Source organism: Hypanus sabinus, chromosome 7, assembly GCF_030144855.1.
Source record: "Hypanus sabinus isolate sHypSab1 chromosome 7, sHypSab1.hap1, whole genome shotgun sequence".
NCBI lineage: Eukaryota > Metazoa > Chordata > Chondrichthyes > Myliobatiformes > Dasyatidae > Hypanus > Hypanus sabinus.
Genome location: NC_082712.1, coordinates 131,190,020 through 131,211,345, shown reverse-complemented (window position 1 = coordinate 131,211,345; position 21,326 = coordinate 131,190,020). Strand labels below are relative to the sequence as shown.

Genomic DNA, 21,326 nt, shown 5'->3' with positions numbered 1-21,326 from the left:
CACACACACACACACACACACACATCTACTGCATCTTACTCTGATCCATGGTGCTGTAGAAGCTGATGAAGCATTTGTGACTGCTGGGCATGATGGAGCTCATTTGGTGATATTCCTGATACTGGATACTGGGACATCATTGGCTCAGGCTTCATGTACATCTCCCGCGGCACGTTGGAATAGTGCGGGTTGGGCGGCTGATGAGGGTGTGGTGGTTGCAGGTGTGTTTGTGCAGGGTGTTCCAGACGAGAAGAGGGTGCCATGTGACAGAGGTGCTCTGGTGTCATGGTGCGGAGCAGGTGGGACTCTGCTGGAAGAGAAAGGCAAGTTTAAATACATCGCAGTCTGGGAAAATTGAGCAACTTCCCTTTATACCGTGTGTCAATCTGCAAACACTACTTGCATAGAACATAGAACAGTACAACACAGTATAGGCCCTTTGACCCACAATGCTATGCTGACCTTTTAAACTACTCCAAGATCAATCTAACTCCTCACTCCCATGTAGCTCTCTAATTTTCTTTCATCTGTATATCTCAGAGTCTCTTAAATGTCCATAATATATCAGAATCTACGACCACCCATCAGCAACTCTGTCTACTCCATCTACAGTATGTCTCTTATCATCTTGGATACCTCTATCAATTCACCTCTCATCCTTCTTCTCTACAAAATGAAGACCATAAGACATAGGACTAGAATTAGGCTATTTGGCCCAATGAGTCTGTTCCATCATTCCAGAGTGGCTGACTTATTATCTCTCTCAACACTGTTCTCCTGCCTTCTCTCCATGACCTTTGATTCCCTTACTAATCAAAAACCTATCTATTGTGTTATTTAATATTTCAGTAATATTGTAAATGTATTGTTTGATTAAGCATTCTTGGTTGTTTAGGTAAAAGTATGAAAATGGCATACGTTATTATGCTGCCATGTCATATGTGTGTATATGGAATATGTATACAGAACAAATTGATGAGCAGTACGTTGAGAAGCGAGTGCCAGTTTTGCAGAGTATATTGGGTTTAAAGGCATATAGTTTGTTTTGAAGCTTGACTGCTCCAGACAAAACAGCCAAATTCAGTTTTGCAGGTATCATGAAAGTAACGCAGGAACAGTTAGAACCTAAACCATTGTTGATTGCAGAATGCTTTAGGTTTCATAAGTGGAATCCATTTCAGCACATGTCGCTGAATTGAAGATATTGTCTGAGTATAGTGGGCTTAATGATGTACTGTCAGATCGTCTCGTTTGTGGAATCTTACAAGAAACAGTCAAAAATAGCTCCTAACTGAAACCAATTTACATTTAAAAGAGCAGATGAAACAGTAGCGTCAATGGAAACAGCAGACAGACACTCAGTTAAGACGCAGTCAGCAGTGAAGGTGAGGATGAACAAAATTGTAGCATCAAAACAGAAATCAACCTGGCTGAACAAATTGTGTTACGATTGTGGAAGGGGTTCACATACCAATGCAGGTTTAAAGGTGAAATTTGCAGAAAATGCAACAATGCAGAACAAAAAGCATGTTAGGCAGACAAAAATAATTGAACTGGATAGAGAAAAAAAAGATGAAAAGTCAACAGAGATTTTCAAAAAAATGAGCAGTTGATAATGATGCAAATGACAAAGGATTGAGTAGCCTTGAGATTTACAATGTGAAAACTAACAATAGACAAGTAATATGGGTTACCCCAGAATTGAACAGTAAATTGATTAAAATGGAATTAGATACTGGATTGGCCGTTTCAGTCATTCCACAAAATAAGTCTGAATGGCATTTCAAAGACACTAAACTGAAGCCTGCAGATATCCAGCAAAGAATTTAAACAGGAGAAAAGGTCATTCCTGTATGAATGACAATCATATCAGTGAAATAGAGCAACCATCAAGCCATATTGGGCTTGTATATGGTGAAAACAGGAGGCCAGCATCATGGGGTCATGATTAACCGAGACACCCACAACTTGATTCATCACTTGCATGCCACATCCCCTGCAACAGAATCAACTGAAAGCGAATTAAGAAAGTTACTAGATGATGTCACAGCAGTGTTCAAGGATGGCATTGGAAAACAGAAACAGATCAAGGGTAAAATAATGCTAAATGAAAATGCTACACCCAAGTTTTGCAAAGCCCGTCTAGCTCCTTATACCATCTGTGATAAAGTAGCCAGTGAGTTGGATTGCAGAGAGGTCTGAGCTTGAGTGGCACCCATGGGTAAGGCCAGTGGTCCTAGTAGCCAAGAAGCTTGGGTCTGTCAGCATCTGTGGTGATGTTAAGATCATCATCAACCCAGTACTGAAAGTATATCAATATCCAGTGCTGTGGAAGTCCACAGCGGGGGTATTCCCTTCTGCTGACTGCGTGGGATGACGAGTCTATCGGGACCCTGAGGACTTGTGGAAACTGTGTGGTGGTTAGTCTTTTAACATCTTTGGACTATTTTTACTGTGCCCATGGTCTGTTTTTTTTAATCAATTATGCTATTGTTTGCACTGTTGTAACTATGTGGTTTTGTGCAGGTCTTGTAGCTTTAGTTTTTGGTCTTGTTTTGTCTGGTGGATTTGGAGCTCCTTTCCAGAAACACGCTAAGATGGTAGCGCAATATTAATTCACAATAGCCTCTCTGGACTCTGGATTGGGGATTGCCAAACGTTATGTGGATTTTCTGTTTTGTCATGTGCTTTTGTGATATCATTCTGGAGGAACGTTGTCTCATTTTTTAACTGCATTGCATTTGTGGTTTCTAAATGACAATAAACTGAATCTGAATCCTCTACCCAGGGTAAAGCATATCTTTGCAAACCTTTTTGGAGGAAAACACTTCAGCAAAGTGGGCAGATGAGGCCTATCTACAAATGGAGATGGAAGAAAAGTCCAAAGTGCTTCTAAGCAAAAGCACTCACAAAGGGCTTTATTGCTATAATAGGCATCTGCTCCTGCACTTTGGCACTCAGTGTTACCTGGTTGACATGTTTGGTACCGGTAAGGATGACAAGGAACAGCTCCAAAATCTGAAGACAGTGTTAAGAAGATTTAGAATTTGTCAATTACTACAGCAGGTTCTTGGCAAATCTGGCTATTGTGTTCCACCCCTTAAACTCTACTACAGATCGGGATGAAATAGCAATGGAGAAGCAGTGTGAGTTGGTTTTCCAAAAAATAAAGGAAGTGGTGATGTCAGACACTGTACTCACAAATTATAAACCACATTGTCCATAAAGCTTGCCTGGAATTGTTCGGGATGCCAACACGTCCAGATATCCAGAGCAATCAGAACCATTCACTTCCTGTAGTCAGATTCAACTTCTACAACCATGGAGGAAGCCCCAGAACCTGAGACTGTTTCACAGGTCCCAGAACCTGAAATTGTTTCACAGGTCCCAGAACCTGAAATTGTTTCACAGGTCCCAGAACCTGAGATTATTTCACAGGTCCCAGAACCTGAGATTGTTTCACAGGTCCCAGAACCTGAGATTGTTTCACAGGTCCCAGAACCTGAGATTGTTTCACAGGTCCCAGAACCTGAGATTATTCCACAGGCCCCAGAACCTGAGATTGTTTACTAATTGCTTGATTAAAATGCAGTAGTTCAAAGGTTGTACTGAGCCACATAGACAAGCTAGTATGAAGCTGAGAGAGACCAAGGATGGACAGATCATAAACAGCCAAACACATGTACTGATAATCATAACCAAGCTCAATCCTTTGCACAGCTGACATCTCCAGACATACAGTATACCATTCAAGTCTTAACCCAGATAGCAAGTTCAATCTGACTTTGATTTCTAGAGCAGGACACTAGAGGACATCTTTGAACTAGTTTAAGATGAACCCACCAACATATATCTGAAGGTATTCACAGTAGTGTTTCTCTGGGTAACATAGGTGTGAGAACATTAGAGAAAAATATCCCAAGTATCGAAAAGTGCATTCAGCTCATCTTTTTGAAGGCACTGATTGCCTGTACAGATGCCACAGCGTTATAATCCTAAATAAATAACCCTCAAATATTGAACAAATATTTGAATATTAGGCTAAGGTAAGTGATTGTGCAAATGTCCTTTGAAAATGTAACACACCAAGGTGTATAAAGAGGAAACAGAGGATGTAGTGTTGAATTTCCAGGAGGCATTTGATAAGGTGCCACATAAAAGGATATTGCACAAGATAACCATGGATGAGATTGGGTAATATGCACAGGGAGTGGTTAAATGGTAGAAAATAGAGTTGGGATAAGTGGATCATTTTTGGATTGGCAATTTATAACTACTGTTCTATAACAGGGATCAGTGCTGGGCTTCCATATTTAAATATGATAACCATTCTGATAACCAATCCATAACCAATCATAACCAATCCATTCTGATAACCTATATGAAGGGTGGGTTACAACTTAGTGAAGAAAAAACTGGTAGATGGAATATGATATGGGAATGTGATATGGGAATATGATATGGGAATATGTGATACTCATGTAGGAAAGATGTAAATTATTATTTAAATAGAATTACACTACAAAGTAGTGCAATATATGAAAGACACAAGTTAGCATGCAGGTACAGTGAGTAATTAAAGAGGCTGGCAGGTAAGTTTTGACACTACTTGAAAGGTTGCTGCTGAGATGTGCTGGCTACAGTAAATTATTCCATATTGTAAATGGCAAAATAACCATAGCAGACTGAACAGATGTATCAGGGAAGATAATTTTGCAAGGCCATGATGCAATAAGAAGAGGAGGAACGGGACTGATGGAATTGCTTTCCTTAGTACTGGCAAAAGCCTGATGGGCCAAATGGCCTTCTCTGTCATAGTTTCTTTTCAGAGAAGTTCCTTCGCTCAGTGCTATGACACTTTAGAAGCCTGAAATCCAAGGTTAGCAGGTTCAAGAACAGGTACTTCCCTTCAATTATGTCAGTCTTGAACCAACCAGCACAAACCTAATCACTAGAGTTCAGCAAAGCTATGACCACTTTGCACAAAAATGGACTTAGTCTTTTTTGTTGAAATTGTGTTCTTTCTTGTAAAAATTATGCTTAATATAAATTTAGTTCATGTTTTTTTCCCCGTGAATGCTAATTATGTGCTTATGGTGCTGGTGCAAGAAAGTTTTTCACTGTAACTGTGCATATGACAATAAACTCAACTTCGGAACTCTCTGCTCCAGAGTGATTTGAACTACGTGGGAGTGATTGGGTATGGGAAGAGACTGTGAAGTGACTCTGGGGTCAAGACATATTGATCATGGTCTTATTGAGCAGCAGAACAGTTTTGATTGACTGAATACTCTATTCCTGTTTCTGTTTCTCAAGTTCTATGTAAATCACATGAAGCTCATTATCTGGCATTTGCAAACAGACATCTTTGTAGCAAGGACACTGGCCACCAATGAAACAGACAGCAACCTGCCCCCACCCCACACACCAGCAGCTCAATTACTATTGCAGGCTGAGACCCGGTCAAGCTTCTCCCCAGTTAGGAGAGTTGGAGGTTAGACTCCTTTACCGTATCTGGTACTGGATGTTGCAGAAAGCTTGAGCCAATTTATAAATTTTTCAACGTCCAACAGCCTGATATTGACTTTGAAGAACTATCTTGGCAAAAATCACAATTTCCAATTTGACTGTTTTGAAGCTGCGAATAAAGAGGTAATCATGGGGATTCAAAAATGTACTGTGGTAGTATCTCTGTCTTGAGGCCGTGTGCTGAAACCTGAAGCGGAGCCACTACAAGGGTTCTTTTCTCGAGGCACATTATATTTTACCTCTCAGTCTGACCCTCACCCAAATTACTGCTTAAGGTGCTGATTCACAGTCAGGAACATCTCATTATAAACTATTAAACAATGACAGGCAACTCAGTCACGAAGGCCTCTACAGCCCTTTAAATATATACACTTCTGTTCAGAGGCTCTCACTTAAATTCCCTCATCCATTCATCCATGCCCACTAAACTCCCTCCCAGCACTTATCCCTTGAAGTGGCCATAGTACTGCATCTGCCTATTCACTTCCATTCAGGGCCCCAAACAGTCCTTCCAGGTGAGGCAACACTTCACCTGCAAATCTGCTCGGGTCATCTTTTGCGTCTGGTGCTCCTGATATGACCTCCTCGACGTCAGTGAGACCTGTTGTAAACTGGGGGACCACGTTGTTGAGCACCTCTGTTCCATCCACCAAAAGTGGAACTTCCCAGTGGCCAAACATTTTAATTCTGATTTCTATTCCCATTCTGACATGTCAGTCCATGGCCTCCTCTTGTGCCATGATCAGGTTGGAGGAGCAACACTTTATATTCCATCTGGGTAGTCTCCAACCTGATGGCATGAATATCAATTTCTTCTTCTGGTAATTAAAATTCCCTCCCTCTCCCCTCTTTTAATATTCCCCATTCTGGCCTCCTACCTCTTCTCACCTCCCCCTGGGGCCCTCCTCCTTCCCTTTCTCCTATGGTCCTCTCTTCTCTCCTGTCAGATTCCTTCCTCTCCAGCCTTTTACCTTTCCTACCCACCTGGCTTCACCTATCGCCTTCTAGCCATCCCTTCCTCCCACCTTTTTATTCTGTTGTCTTCTCTCTTTCTTTCCGGCCATGAAGAAGAGTCTCAGCTCGAAACATGACTGCTTTTTCATTTCCATAGATGCTGCCTGACCTGCTGAGTTCTTCCAGCATTTATACATCTTGTTTCAATTGTATCTTAAGACCATTCCATATTCTAAGGCTTAGCTAATGAAGGTAAGAATCCTGTATGCCCCTTTAACCACTTTATTTACCTGGTTGCTACCTTCAAAGATCCTTGACATGTACACCAAGGTCCCTATGTTCTTCAGGAATTCCGTGAGTGCTACCACTCACCACTTGTATATCTGAAACTTATTTATCCTTCTAAATGCACCACTTCACATTTTCAGTACTCAATTTCATCCGCCATTTCTCTGCCCTTTGTCCTCTGACTTTGTGTCAGGAATACCTCCAATAATAAGATATATAAACAACACTAAATCTACTCCAGAAGTCTAAATCTGAGGCAAGTATGATAAATGTAATTTTGACTATAATACAAAAACATGACAGAGACGTTTGAAGTTCAAGAAGGCACAACAACGATAGAAGTTCTATGTAAGGAATATGTATTTTTGTGTGTGTGTCAGGATTTGTGTATCTGTACACAGCTTGAAGAGCCTGAGATTTCTGTAAAGCTGTTGAATCTACATCCCAAAGAAATGTATTGAAAGTCAGTTAACCCATACGTCTCCAGGCTCAACTCATATCCAAAAACTATCCAAATTGAGGCATCCTTAAAAATCTTAAACTATAAAAAATTGTTAAATAAACAAGAAACACTTACTGGAAAACATTGAAAATCAATTAAATAAATTTAAATTAACATAGTATCAATTGCCTCTTCCATTTGCAATTTCTCCTGTGCACTGAAATACATGAAGTAGTTAAACGATGCATCAGGATTAACCGAGCAAAATCATCTGCTCTCTGCAAGAGATGGTAAAGACATGATTAATGATCTTTCAAGAATCACTAGATTTTGGAATGGTTTCGGAGGACCGGAAAATTGCAAATGAGAGAGAAGAACGGAAGTTATAGGACAGTTAGCCTGAATTCAGTGGTTAGGAAGATATTGGAGTCCATTATCAAGGATGAAGTTTCAGAATATTTGGAAGCACATGGTAAACTAGACCAAAGTTTGCATGTTTTCCTTAAGGGACAATCTTGCCTGACAAATCTGTTGGAATTATTTGAGGAAATTATAGGTAGGATAGTTAGAGGGGAGACTGTGGATGTTGTTTACTTGCATTTTCAGAAAGCCTTTGACAAGGTGCCACACATGAGGCTGCTTAACAAGAGCCCATAAGTATCACAGGGAAGATGCTAGCACGGGTAGAAGATTGGCTCTCTGGCAGGAGGAATGGAGTGGGAATAAAAGGGGCACTTCCAGGTTGGCTGCCGGTGACTAGTGTTGTTCCGTAGGGAATGGTGTTGGGACTGCAACCTTTCATGTTATTTGTCAATAATTTGGACGATGCAATTGATGACTTTGTGCCAGCTTTCCAGATGCTATGAAGATAGGTGGAGGACTGGGTAGTGTTGAGGAAGCAGGGTGTCTGCAGGAGAATCTACAGATTAGGAGAATGGGCAAGGAGGTGGCCGATGAAATATAGTAGGGAAGTGTACGGATATGTACCTTGGTAGAAGGAATAAAGGCATAGACTATTTCCAAACTGGGAGAAACTTCTCCCTGTTTGATGGCTCTGGCCCTGTACTTGCTGGAGTTTAAAATAATGAGGGGGATCTCATCAAAATCTATTGAATATTGAAAAGTCTACATAGAGTGGATATGGAGAGAATGTTTCCTCTAGTGGATGATTCTAGGATCAGAGCACACAGGCTCAGAATAGAGGACGTCTATTTAGAGTAAGAATGAGGAGGAATTTCTTTAGCCAGAGGGTGGTGAATCTGTAGAATTCATTACCGTGGCCAAGTCACTGAGCATATTTAAAGCAGAGGCTCTTGATTAGTCAGGGCATCAAACATTACAAGGCAAAGGCAGGAGAATGGGCTTGAAAGGGAAAAAAAAAATCAGCCGTGATGGAATGGTGGAGCAGGCTCAGTGGGCCTAATGGCCTAATTGTAGTCCTGCGTCTTAAGCTGTTCCAGACTCCAACCAATGTTGGAGCACAGTGGTGTTGATAGGTATGGGAATTTCAATTTCCTGCATGCTTATGTTGAAAGTCCCAAGCATCTTCAAGCATCTTCACAGCAACAGTGGTCAGCATGTTAATAATTTGAATGCAGTGAGTTTCTATTACATTCAAGATGCCCCTTCGGCGGGGGGGGGGGGGCGAGGGGGGGTGTAGCTCACTCATCCTGTGGCCAAGGCCTGAAACTACAGCAAAGTACGTAATAAATAAAATTAAACAACTTATTCAGAGGTTTCTGCGCTAATGAAGGGCTTGGCCAGAAAAGTTGACTGTGTATTCCTCTCCAGCATTTCTTGTGTGTTGCTGAAGATTTCCAGCATCTACAGGTTCCTTTGTGTTTAATATATATCCGATGTTGTAATTTTAACAGTTAGCCAAGAAAATCAAAAAGCATTACATGGAAAATAATGCTTTTCAATGGAAAATGAGTGCCCAGTGTAAAAAAAGAATATAAATCCAGAATGCTTAAACAGACCATCTGTATTTTGTTTATAGATACAGACAGACAGATACTTTATTGATCCCAAAGGAGATTACAGTGTAGATTACTTGTAGCATTACAAGTGCACAGATATAAATATTAGAAGAGAAGTAGAAAGAATAAAAAATAAGTCACCTCTAACAGGAGAGGGCCATCACTTCCCCGGCTATAGGTTGACTCATTATAGAGCCTAATGGCTAAGGGTAAGAATGACCTCATAAAGTGCACTTTGGAGCAGCACAGTTGTCTTAGTCTATTACTAAAAGTGCTCCTCTGTTCAGCTAAGGTAGTATGCAGAGGGTGAGAAACATTGTCCAGAATTGCCAGGATTTTCTGTAGGGTCCTTTGATCTACCACAGCTTCCAGCGTGTCCAGTTTGACTTCTATAACAGAGCCAGCCTTTCTAATCAGTTTATGGAGTCTGTTGGCATCACCCGTGTTGATGCCATTGCCCCAGCACACCACCGCATAAAAGGTTTTACTGGCAACAACAGACTGGTAGAACATGTGAAGGTGAAAGAAGGTAAACATGGTGCAAAGCAATTTACAGCAAAAATCTTAATTTTATCTTATACAGTAGGCAACAAGAAAAATGATATATAGGTTTTATACTTACCTGTCTAAAGTATTCCTGGATACTCTTTAATTGTGATTATGTTAAATATGGGATTATAATAACCAGGTTTGTAACTGCACCATATAGAACGGGGATCTCTGATTAAATCCACATTTAGTTCTTACCTAGGTTGGTATGCTGTTTGGTTTCAGTGACCCTGGAAGACCGAAGCAGGGGCGTCACACATATGCCCCTGCTTTTTAATTGATCTGTTCCTATTAAGGTATTGGCAAACAACCTCAAGGGAGAAGTAAAATTGCAGGTCAAGAACCATCTATGGAAGGGGAACAAACAAAGGGCAGTTTGGCCCGAGACCCTTCATCGGGACTGGAAAGGAAGAGGGAAGAAGCTAAAATAGGATAATGGGAGAGTGGAAGGAGCACCAGCTGGCAGATGATAAGTGAAACCAGGTGAGGAGGAAGGTGGGTGGTAAAGGTAGAGGCTGACTGAGGGCAGGAGAATATTTGGCTGGGTCACCCCCTTTCAAATAGTGAAAAAAAATTGCTATTTAGTTGAGGTACTAAAAGTGAAATCCCAAAGAATTATTCGCTTCAGAACAAGGAAGGACATATTTTTAGAATCATTGCTGATTGCAAATTAAATTATCCTTCTGCATCTCACCCACATGGAAGGAGATATACATTCATTACAAAAGAGCTGGAGTTCTTTGTGTGGAGGCTGCTAAGAAGTTTGTACTATCTCAGCTTTTATTGTGTTTGTCCTGGCTTTCTGCCAATCTAATGCAGGGAGGGAGATTTTCTGTGACATTAGCACATTACAAGGTGCACTGTTTCTTATCATTCCGAATAACTCTCTCACTTATAAAAATACAGTTTACTAAGCAAACAGTTGGTATAAATTGCTTCTCTAATTTGGATAACAAAAAACCTTTATCACAAAAACGATCAGCTAAATAAAAGGAAGGAATCATTTCAGATTCTCAGAACATGTCATTTTTGGTACATTATCCAACTCACCTCTAAATGAATTCTGTCCATTACAGAGAGAGCTACTGGGAACTCAGTATCAAGCATTCCCAGGTCACCTGCAGTAGTACTGCATAGATTATGGCAAACACAGGCCTAAGTCCAGGGATTTCAGTCCAAAAGTGGTCTCAGACAAAACTATTTTGTTGCACTTGTAATCTATTCATTCTTTTGTGGAAAACTAGAAATTCAGAGAAAGGTGATTTAAGCGTTTTTATTGCCTGGATCATTAAACGCTGAAGTGGAATGTTGCACCTTCTATCAGAGGAAGATAAACAGGAACATGCTCACTTTCTGCGAGGCTTCATGCTACATAGCTGTGGAAAATAAAGATTAAACGTTGGCCACTCCTGAGAAACAGCAATGTTGGAAGTTCAGAATAATGGTCCTACACCATTCCCAATGTACTTATGTCACATTTCTAATGAAATGAAATGACACTTTTCTTCTTCCCCTAAATCCTGCTGGGTCTCTCAACACAATAACCTATCAGTATGACAATGGATTGAGACTTCCCATATTAATACATGCAGCAGTCTTGTCTGATTTTGTGCCTGAGTGTTGTGAAGGACATTTTATTTCCCTTTAAGAAAGTTGGGACAGTTTCTGTATAAAAAAAACTACAGTGAAAGGTCACAGTCAGAGTGAAATTAATATCACAAATGAGCCACAAAGCTGTAGTCATGATTTAAGTGTTTATTTTGCAAAGTGCCAGGCAGACAATCTCTGAGGAGTATTGATAATGGCTGGGGCCACCCCTCTTGCAAAGACATTGCTCAGAAGAAGGCAATGGCAAAACACTTTTGTAAAAAAAGCGCTGCCAAGAACAACCACAGTGATGGAAGGTCATCGTCCACATGACATGACATAACAAACGAGCAGAGTGTGAATAAACTAAACCAAACCTCAACACACATCCATGGTTACTATTAACTGAATGGAGAGGAGCTTCGGAATAGTTACATTTGGTCTTGAGTTGAAGATTCTTGGTGGGTTACAATATTGTTTGCATAATATGGACAATTTAACCAGGGCCTTACCTGGGAATAATTGATGGGCAGTTAGTGGGGATTATATTCCTTATTTAAGCATATGCAAAAATACAGTAGAGTTCAGAGTGTATAAGATTGCTAATGAGTGAAAAGTTTCCCATGTTGATCACTCTAATTTGTTATATCAAACTAGGTCTACAAATACATACACCTATACTGTGGATGTGGAGATAATGTTAATAAACCGTAATTTTCCATCTCAACTAGCCCTGACCTATTCAAGTGAATGGTGAGAAAAAGGTAAACAGGGGAGGTTCAATTTTCACCTTGTTCTAGACCTTTTGTTGTTAGAACAACCTTGGTTTTAATTGTAAATGAGAATCTTGCAGAATTCTGGCAGGGCCCCATTTATAGCAGACATTAATGGAATCCCAGTGTTAGCTGACTAACTGGTGGGAAAGATCTGTCCGGCAGTCAGCACACCTGCCAAAGTAATTGGGACACAAATGTAGTAAAGAAGGCAGAATAAAAATCTGTTTTTAATGACGCCAGTAAAAATGCATCTCCTGGGCTCCAGAGGAAAATACCTCCTCCACTTCTCAGGGTCTCCCTAGTGCCCCAGTATCAAATCCCCTCAAAACACTTCTCTCTGGGATTGGCGGACTTCTTCTTGTGAAGGTGATCAAGCACCCGATGCGATGGTGGTGGGGAACAAACCATCTATTTTGAACTCTTGGCTCTCCAACAACTGTATCCCTGAGAAATTAAAAATCAGCCACAATGTCTCAATTTACGTCAGGCCAAGAGTCATTTCATGATGTGGTTCTACGTTCTATTGAATCTCTCAGTTAACAATGCTAATAATTCACTCTACAAGGTACCTCACACCCAGTTTCCATGATGTTATTAACACACCAATGCCACCACCATGAGTAACTGTGCGAAGGGTCACCAAAGCTGTACACAGAGAGAGGGGGCACCATTTGAATCTTTCGAGTTACAGTTACTACCCCTCTTCCAAGTTCCATTCTATTACACATGGTGGCCACTTTATTAGGTACACCAGCTCATTAATATAAATATCTAATCAGCCAATCATGTGCAGCAACTCCATGCATAAAAGCATGCAGACAAGGATGCTCAGGGGGTTCAACTGTTCAGACCAAACATCAGAATGGGGAAGAAATGTGACCTAAGTGACTGTGACCGTGGAATGATTGCTGCTGCCAGACGGGATGATTTAAATATTTCAGAAACTACTGATCTCCTGAGATTTTCATGCATAACAGTCCCTAGAGTTTACAGAAAATGGTGCAAGAGCAAAAAGTATCCAGTGGGCAGCAGTTCTGTGGGTAAAAATGCCTTGTTAATGAAAGAGGTCAGGGAAGAGCAGCCAGATAGGTTCAAACTGACAGGAAAGTGACAGGAACTCATATAACCATGCACTATATGGCGTGCAGAGAGTGTCTCCTGATATACAGTGTGTCAAACCTTGAAGTGGATGGACCACAGTAGCAGACGACCACAAACATACACCAAGAAGCCTCTTTATTCAGTACAGAGGTATATGAGTGTATCCGCTCATAGCACACAGAGATACGACGACAAAATTGGCTTTCCAGCCCATGCTGTCCATGCCAACTAAGATGTTTATCTGAGCTATATGTCTATCTGACTTATCACTAAGCCATCATCAGGAAATGGCAAAAAAAGTTCAGCTCTGGCTGATTTTCCTTCAATTTCATTTAATGAAAATCCTCCATTTTCTATAAATGATGTGTGCCACTTTTCACACAGAGTTTGCCTCTGTGTTGTACCCAAGCAATAAAGGCAACGACCTGGAAGTTGTACTATGCCAGGAAGCAAGCAGTGTGCAAGAACCCTGCATCAGGTTTCTGCCTCGGCCACTTACTGCAAGGTCACATTGCCCATGAGACCAAGGCATTGTGATAAGTACATTTAGCAATGGGCGCAGTACACAGATGGAAAACATTTACAAGCCAGAAGTCCATAAGGTATGGGAGCAGAGTTAGTCCATTTGGCTTAGCAAATTAGCTCCGCCATTCCACCTTGGCTGATTTATTATTATCCCTCTCAACCCCATTCACCTGCCTTTTCCCTGTAATCTTTTACACCCTTACTAATCACTAACCTATCAACCTCCACTTTAAATGTACCCAATGACTTGACCTTCACATCCATCTGTGGCAACGAATTCCACAGATTCACCAACCTCTGGCAAAAGAAATACCTCCTCACCTCGGTTCTAAAGGGACATCCTTGTATTCTGAGTCTGTGCCATCTGCTCCTAGATTCCACATCCTCTACGTCCACTCTACCTACGCCTTTCAATATTTGATAGGCTTCAATGAGATCACCTCTCATGCTTCTCAACACCAGCATGTACAGGGCCTGAGCCATCAAAGGCTCCTCATATGTTAACCCTTTCAATCTTAGAATAATTCTCGTGAATCTCCTTTGGACCCTCTCCAAAATCCTTTCTTAGATAAGGGGCCCAAAACTGTCAAAACAGGAAAGTGTGTTTTCACCAATAACTTATCAAGCCTCAGCATTACATCCCTGTCTTGTCTCTGCTCATTGAACCCATTCAGATTGCTTGCATATCACACCTCATGGGAAAGAGTGAGAAGGAGAGAGGATGAAGAAGCATTAAAGATCAGTGTAGAAGGAAAGGAAGTTCAGTCTGGCCAAGCCATTGGAAGAAAACCACTGGTCAAGGTGACAACTTGGGGTTACAACCCTGGCAAGAGTGGTGGAGGGCAACACAAACTATATACAGACCAAAGAAGGGATGTGGGGACAGAAATGGGCAAAAGAAGACAAGAATAAACTATAAAGGAAACTTTGTCAAACTGCTTCCCTTTGTGCTTCCCAGAAGCAACTTCAGCTGCCTTGTGTGTCCAGTTTCTGTACAGATGGGTCTACATCTACAAATGTTGTCTACATGCTGGATATGTATAAAAGAAATTTGCCAGAGTAATCTCAAAAGATGGACTCCATGTCATTTCATGATATTTGGCATGTCTAGGATCCTTTGTGCATCAATAGGTCACAGGTTTAAAAACTGAAAGCTTTTCCCATTAAATTTATTCACGTGCGGTGCAAAAATTCATCAAGATCGCAGCTGTTCTTCCACCTCAGCATCATTTTGCATTAATCTCTACGCAAGTACTATTTTCCATCCTCGCATCTATTGATTCAATTCCCAGAAATTGATTAATCTATCAATCTCTGTTAACATTGAAGATAATGTAGCTTCCAACACCGTCCAGGGTAAAGAATTCTAAAGATGCACAGTCCTCTAAATGGAAGTGTTCATCCTCAACAATTTACCATCCCAAATGATCTGCCAGTCCTTTCTCAAACTATGTTGCCTGGTCCTAGTCCTCCATCAGGAAAACATTCTCAAAAAACCCCCACCCCAAACCGCACCCACCCCTTGCATTTAGTCTATCAAGCCCTAAAGTGATCTCCTCATTAATCTCTCCTCATACGATAAACCCATGGAATCAGCCCAGTGACCTCTGTGGCACTCCTCTATGGCATGTACAGTACGTCCTTCTTCGGGTAAGGAGATCAAACTTGTGCATATTCCAGGTGCAGATTCACCAATGCCCTACACAAATGCACACAACTTCCTTACTCCTGTAATCAGATCTCTCAAAAGAGGCCAACGTACCATTTTCCCTCCTGACTGATGGCCGAATCAGCATGTTGTCTTTCATTGGACACCTAGGTCCCTTTTTAATATTTCACACCACTTAACAGAAGATCAATTTTATACAGCTGTAAGCATACTCCTTGAGGTATTAACATAAATACAACCAAGGAAGGTCGTATCACCTATTCTATTTTGTCCCCTTGGTTACCTCACTACCATATTCAATTATTCTTTTTATAGATTCAATAGTTCCCTCTTCCTCTGCTTTGCCCAGGTGTTTATTTCATTACTCATTTTTCTGTGAAAAATATCCTGCATCTACCCCTGCAACTGCCTTTTGTCAACTTAACCAATGGCTCATGGCAATTATTTTCTGAATCTCATCTTCTATGCCTCATTTACAGACAGACCTCTTCTTTAAAGGCTAGAAAGCTTAACTATATCCAGTCGGTGACCCCATTTTCTACATCTATGTCACCGAAGGTTGGATCATCTCTGAACCATCTCCAGGAAGTGAACACGTCCTTATATTTTGTTATTCATTTCAGTTGACTAAAGCTCCACTGGAATTATCTGAAACACCTTGAATGACTTTCCAGTGCTGAAGGCCAGAGAGGTCACTCTGCAAACTATTGAGAGGAAATCCGCCGACCCATTCAGACAGGCATTAAACATTCCATGACACTCTCAAAAAAGATTCTCAATCACTAAAACGAGATTAATGTTCAATTGTCACTTGTGGAATCTCGCTCTGCTGTCATGCTTGCTTGAAAAGCAATGATTACAAGAAAGTGCTTTGAAATGAGTGCCACTGATGTGAGGATATGCAACAGCATCCAAATCTTTATTTCCTGATACATCTGCATTCACCCAAATTCTTCAGCTTTAAAGCTGCACTCTCAGACCAAATATAGTCACAAGGGTACAGGCACACTGCATATTCCACACTGCAGTTCTCCCTGCAACTTTCTGGCCAAGGCAATTAATTTCGTCCACCACCAGTTCATCCTTTTGGGAGTCTCATAGTCATTTCAGAATCCTGCATTTCTCCACTGCTTCATTAGTTCTGGAACCTGGATACAAATTACTCGTAACAATTCGACACAGAGTGCAACAACTGGCTTACGATGACTTATGTTCCCCACAGAATACACAATTCCCCCAACCCCTTCCTCCCCATTCTCCAATATGCATCCCCTACAATTACAGCACCATGCTTACACAAATGCTAAATTACAAAACTCCACAAAAGCTCACGAGTGGCACAAGGAAACTATGTTCTATCAGCTGGTACATTCTTTCCATTTCATGTCTGGGAGTTTGGTCTATATCTCCTATTTCTCTAAATCCTAATCTGCCTCCGTTCTCACTTACTTTCCTGAACCTTTTTCCCCTCATTCTAATGTTTTTTCTCTTTTCCAACTTCCTTCTGCTGTACTATCTTTCATTTCTGACTTTACTCCGCGCCATCTTTACCACCCACACCATCCGTCCCTTGCCAGCACTTAAATATCTGAAACAAAATCCACAAATAAAGGAGTTGAATAACTTGCCAACAACTTTGAGTTCTCTGGATCCCTGACAAAGGGAACACCCGACAAGGCACAGCACAAAGGGTGAGCAGCTTCACTGAGCAAGGAGCCAGGCAAAGCTCGTTACAGCAGTAAGAGTCGGTGGAAGGTACTTGCAACAACCATAACTCTTACTCATCATCCAGAGTCTTCCCATCAACTAATTGTGATTTCTCCTCAGCACATCGTTTCGGAGACCCCACTGAGTAGTCGTCCTCTGCCCTACACGTTTCTGCTGTTCGTTATGGCAGCTTTTCTCTTTTACCAGCATTGTTTACTCACTAATTTTAGCTTGGCAAGCCTTTCAGTGAAGTGCAGATCAAAACAAAAGCTGAGAGCTTTGATAATATTTATAAATGGCTGCTTTCACTGATAATTCAGGCATGCAGTCACACCTTTATTCAGATAGAAGCTTGGTAGAGCCTAGAGCAAACCAATCCAAAATAGGAAGTTATGGGGCTTACCATTCACCTGTGGAGGGGAGTACGGCTCAGATCCGGAATCAGGTGGAGATTCAGGTAAAGTACTGAGGGGAAAAAAAAGGGAGCACAATAGTTAAAAATTGCAGGTTTTAAATGATAGAACAACTCAAAGCCAAACTTGAAAGTCAGATTAAAATGACGATAACAATATCAAACAACAATACTTTCTCGAGCCATTGGCATTGAAATTGCAGTCCAAAGGCTATGAATATAGGCCTACAATGTCACAAACTCTTAAAAGAAAAAGTATTGCTGTGCTTTCTTTAAATTATTTTCTCCACTTTAATAAGAAAATCGTAAAATTTCTTTCCTTGTGGCTTTGTCAATCCTCTATTTGCCGGTAAGGCCCAGGCTGTCTGCAGAGCACAAGGAAATCTCAAGCAGCACAGTACAGAACAACAATCGGGAGCCCAGAGCAATCAAGTGGGCAAAGTCGGCTGCCATACTTCATCTTGTGCATCCCAGATGATGGTTGCTCTGACAGTGATCAAACTTAATAACAAGTTTCCAGCCTCCCTTTTTGAGCAGGAGCTACAGAGATACAAAGAGCAGTTGGAAGCTGCATTGTTTAAAATGGTGATAGAGAAGAGAAAATGGGATGAGTCAAAGGTCAAATGATATTGCAGAAAGCTTTGGACAGTGTGCATCCTCGGATCCCTATTTCTCAGATTAAACCCACAATCACACATTGAGAAGGAAAATATACCACACAGCTCCCTATAACCTGACTCTATTTACTTATTCTTGAGCAACAGAAGTAAAAGTGTTTATGTTTCACTGCTGTGCCCAGCAGCAAGGTTAGGAGAGAAATCACAGGCAACGTCAATCCCGAGCTGACCTGTTCAGAGAGGAATTCCAATAAAGCAAACATGGAGTGAGCACGAAGAATTACTGAAACAACCAGATCAATTATTAAAAGCAGAATCAAGCATCAAAAGACAAACACTAGAAGCATTACTAAAATTTCCTACAGCAGTCACAGACCCATTGCACGCCTTCAGAACCAATGTGACAATTCTCTCCTTTCTCTTCAGATGTTAATTTTATGAACAAAAAAAAGATAGAAATTTGAGCTTCTCTCAGTTGTGAGAATTACAAATGCATATGTGCTCTAATTAATTTTTGTTATAAAGTGCTGCCAATAGCCAGTTAGTTTTACTGGAGCCGCTTATGAATTTGTGTACTTCTAAGTGAATAACTGCTGGAGCCAACCGGTGCTCTTTTAACGTCATTTGGGAACAATTCAGCTAAATAATTTGGTGGATGCTTCTGTTCTGAGGCATAGCTCACTGAATGGGATTTCTGGCAATCCTAGTGCCGAGTTTAAAAAAAAATGTTTTCATCCTCTTAAAAAATGAACTGTTACTTCACTGAAATATTTATCACATCCTAGATTTGGAGCAATTCCAGAGCTTCAAGTTCAGTGACTTCACCCTAGAGGTCTTTGACTAGCAGGTCAGAAAACTAGAAACCGCCACTCTGTCCATTACAGCCCTCCACACTTCCATTGCTTATTTAGCTTTACTTCAAGAGGCATTATTGCCCTGGTAGAAAGCTCCATAGACTCGCTGCACTCTGGTTTAAGCCAGAATGTGACAGACTTGGAGTTAGTGGAGAACAGAAATGCTGGGGCTACCACCCCAATATGTGTGTTCAGTGCCTCCGAAGATTCCAGGAACATACTCACCCAGCAAGGGGAAGAATTTTGCTCTGCTGTCTCAATTCTGCTGCAGCAGGTAAAGTAGGAACATTTCCTCCTCCACTCTCCCTATCTGTTACCCAATCATTTAATGATCTTACACAAAGCTCCCTCTTGCTTCAACTTCATCCTTACCTGTTTACCTCATAGCTGGCACAGAGAGTTTTCAGCTTTTGGCTGATGGCAACGAGAAATCATTTCAGGCCTCTGCGCTGATTGCTTTCCCAGTACACACCATAACCACGTTCTTACGCTTGAGCTGCTCACAAATTGCTGCTTCTTCCTCTTGGCATGCCTTCTGTCAGGATACGTTTCACGCCATGATGCAGACTTTTAACGTTAACGGCGCAACAATTTACAGCGCCAGTTGTACGACCGGGGTTCAATTCCCACTGCTGTCTGTGTACGTTTTCCCTGTCACCGTGCGGGCTTCCTCCGGCCGCGCCGGTTTCGTCCCGTAGTCCAAAGACGTACGAGTTAGGGTTAGTGAGTTGTGAGCATGGTGATACTTACAGGCTGCTCAGCAGAACCCTTGCTGATTTGATTTGATGCAAAGAACAATTTTCAATGCAGTTCAATGCAAAGTTGTTTAATGTCATTTCCAGTACAGAAGCATAAGGAGAACAAAATAATTATTACCCCTGCTCTGACGCAGCACAAAAAAAACACAATTACGACAAAGAACACAATAATAATCTTAAAAGTAAAAAATAATTTAATAAATTAATAAAATAAATAAGATAGCTTATATACATAGATAGATTATACATACCTAAAGTGATGCTAGGCACAGGAGTGTCTGTATGTACGGACACTGACAGGAAATGATAAAGTAGTGGTGGTTAAGGGTGCAGAGGACGGGTTAGAGGGTGGAGATGTTGATTAGCCTTGCTGCTTGGGGAAAGTAGCCGGTTTGAATCTGGTGATCCTGGTGTGGTTACTATGTGGCTTCCTCCCTGGTGGGAGTGGAATAAACAGTCTGTGAGCTGGGTTGGTAGGGTTCTCCACTGGCCCTTATCCAGCACCTTTCTGTATTTATGTCGTGATGGTGGGTAAACTTGGGCATATGACACTTTGGGCAATTTTGACTGCCCATTGTGTTCACTGTAGTGCAGTGTCTGTACCCTGCCGTGATGCAGCTTGTTAGGGTGCAGAAGGACACAAGTGTAGATCGGCACAGTCCAGCTCTCTTCAGCTTTCTCGGAAGGTAGACGCACTGGTGGGCTTTCCTGATTGCGTAGAATGTGTTCTGGGACCATGAGAGGTCGTGTGACATGTACACCCCCAGGAGTTTCAAACGGCTGTGCTACAAATGGAAAGGCAGGTGTGAGTGGTGCGAGTTCTCCTTTGTGCTGTCGACATTGAGGAAGAGGCTATTTGCATGGCACCAGGCCTCGAACGCTTTCATTTCTGGAGGCCATCTCATCATTGCTGGTGACGAGACTCACCACTGCTGTGTCATTGGTGAACTTGACAACGTGATTAACAGACACAAGATGCTGGAGGAACTCAGCAGGCCAGGCAGCATCTATGGAAACATCATCTATACTCTTCTCCATAGATGCTGCCCGGCCTGCCGAGTTCCTCCAGCATTTTGCGTGTGTTGCTCGGATTTCCAGCATCTGCAGATTTTCTCTTGTTTGCGATTTGACAATGTGATTACTTGGAAGTTTGCCCATGTGAGCAGAGTGTCCAGTAGTGAGCTCAGCACACAGTCCTGGGGGCTGTGGGGGGCACCCGTGTAGAGAGTGATGGGGAGGGAGGAGCGGTTGTGCACCTTGACTATCTGAGGTCTGTTGGTTAGGAAGTCCAACGCCCAGTTGCACAGTGATGTATTTAGACCGAGGAGTGGGAATTTGTTAACCAAGGCCTGTGGGACAATAGTGATGAAATCCAGAGCCAGCACTCTGACTTAAGTATCCTTGTTTCTAGGTGTGTTGGGGCCAGGTGCATGACAGACGCTATGACACCTGTCCTGGAGTGTTTCCGTCAGCAAGCGTACAGTATTGGTGAGTTTCACTGTATGTTTCAATGTTTTGATGTACATGGGACAAATAAAGCTAATCTTTCATCTTTATTTCTGTATTATAGGATGGAGCA

General features: G+C 41.6%; 1 protein-coding gene across 8 annotated transcripts in view; it reads right to left on the bottom strand.

The window, feature by feature from the left end:
- Nucleotides 1-21,326, bottom strand: part of myrf (myelin regulatory factor) — a 264,892-nt gene that overhangs the window by 79,372 nt on the left and 164,194 nt on the right. For 6 of the 8 annotated variants that reach the window (XM_059975651.1, XM_059975657.1, XM_059975654.1 and 3 more), the window contains 2 exons: nucleotides 17,510-17,571; nucleotides 40-310 (listed from right to left, as the gene is read on the bottom strand). In XM_059975651.1, the coding sequence (XP_059831634.1) occupies nucleotides 40-310; nucleotides 17,510-17,571 (333 nt within the window). Of the gene's footprint in view, nucleotides 1-39; nucleotides 311-17,180; nucleotides 17,200-17,509; nucleotides 17,572-21,326 lie in introns of those variants that run through there. The other 2 variants (XM_059975652.1, XM_059975659.1) reach the window with 2 other exon arrangements.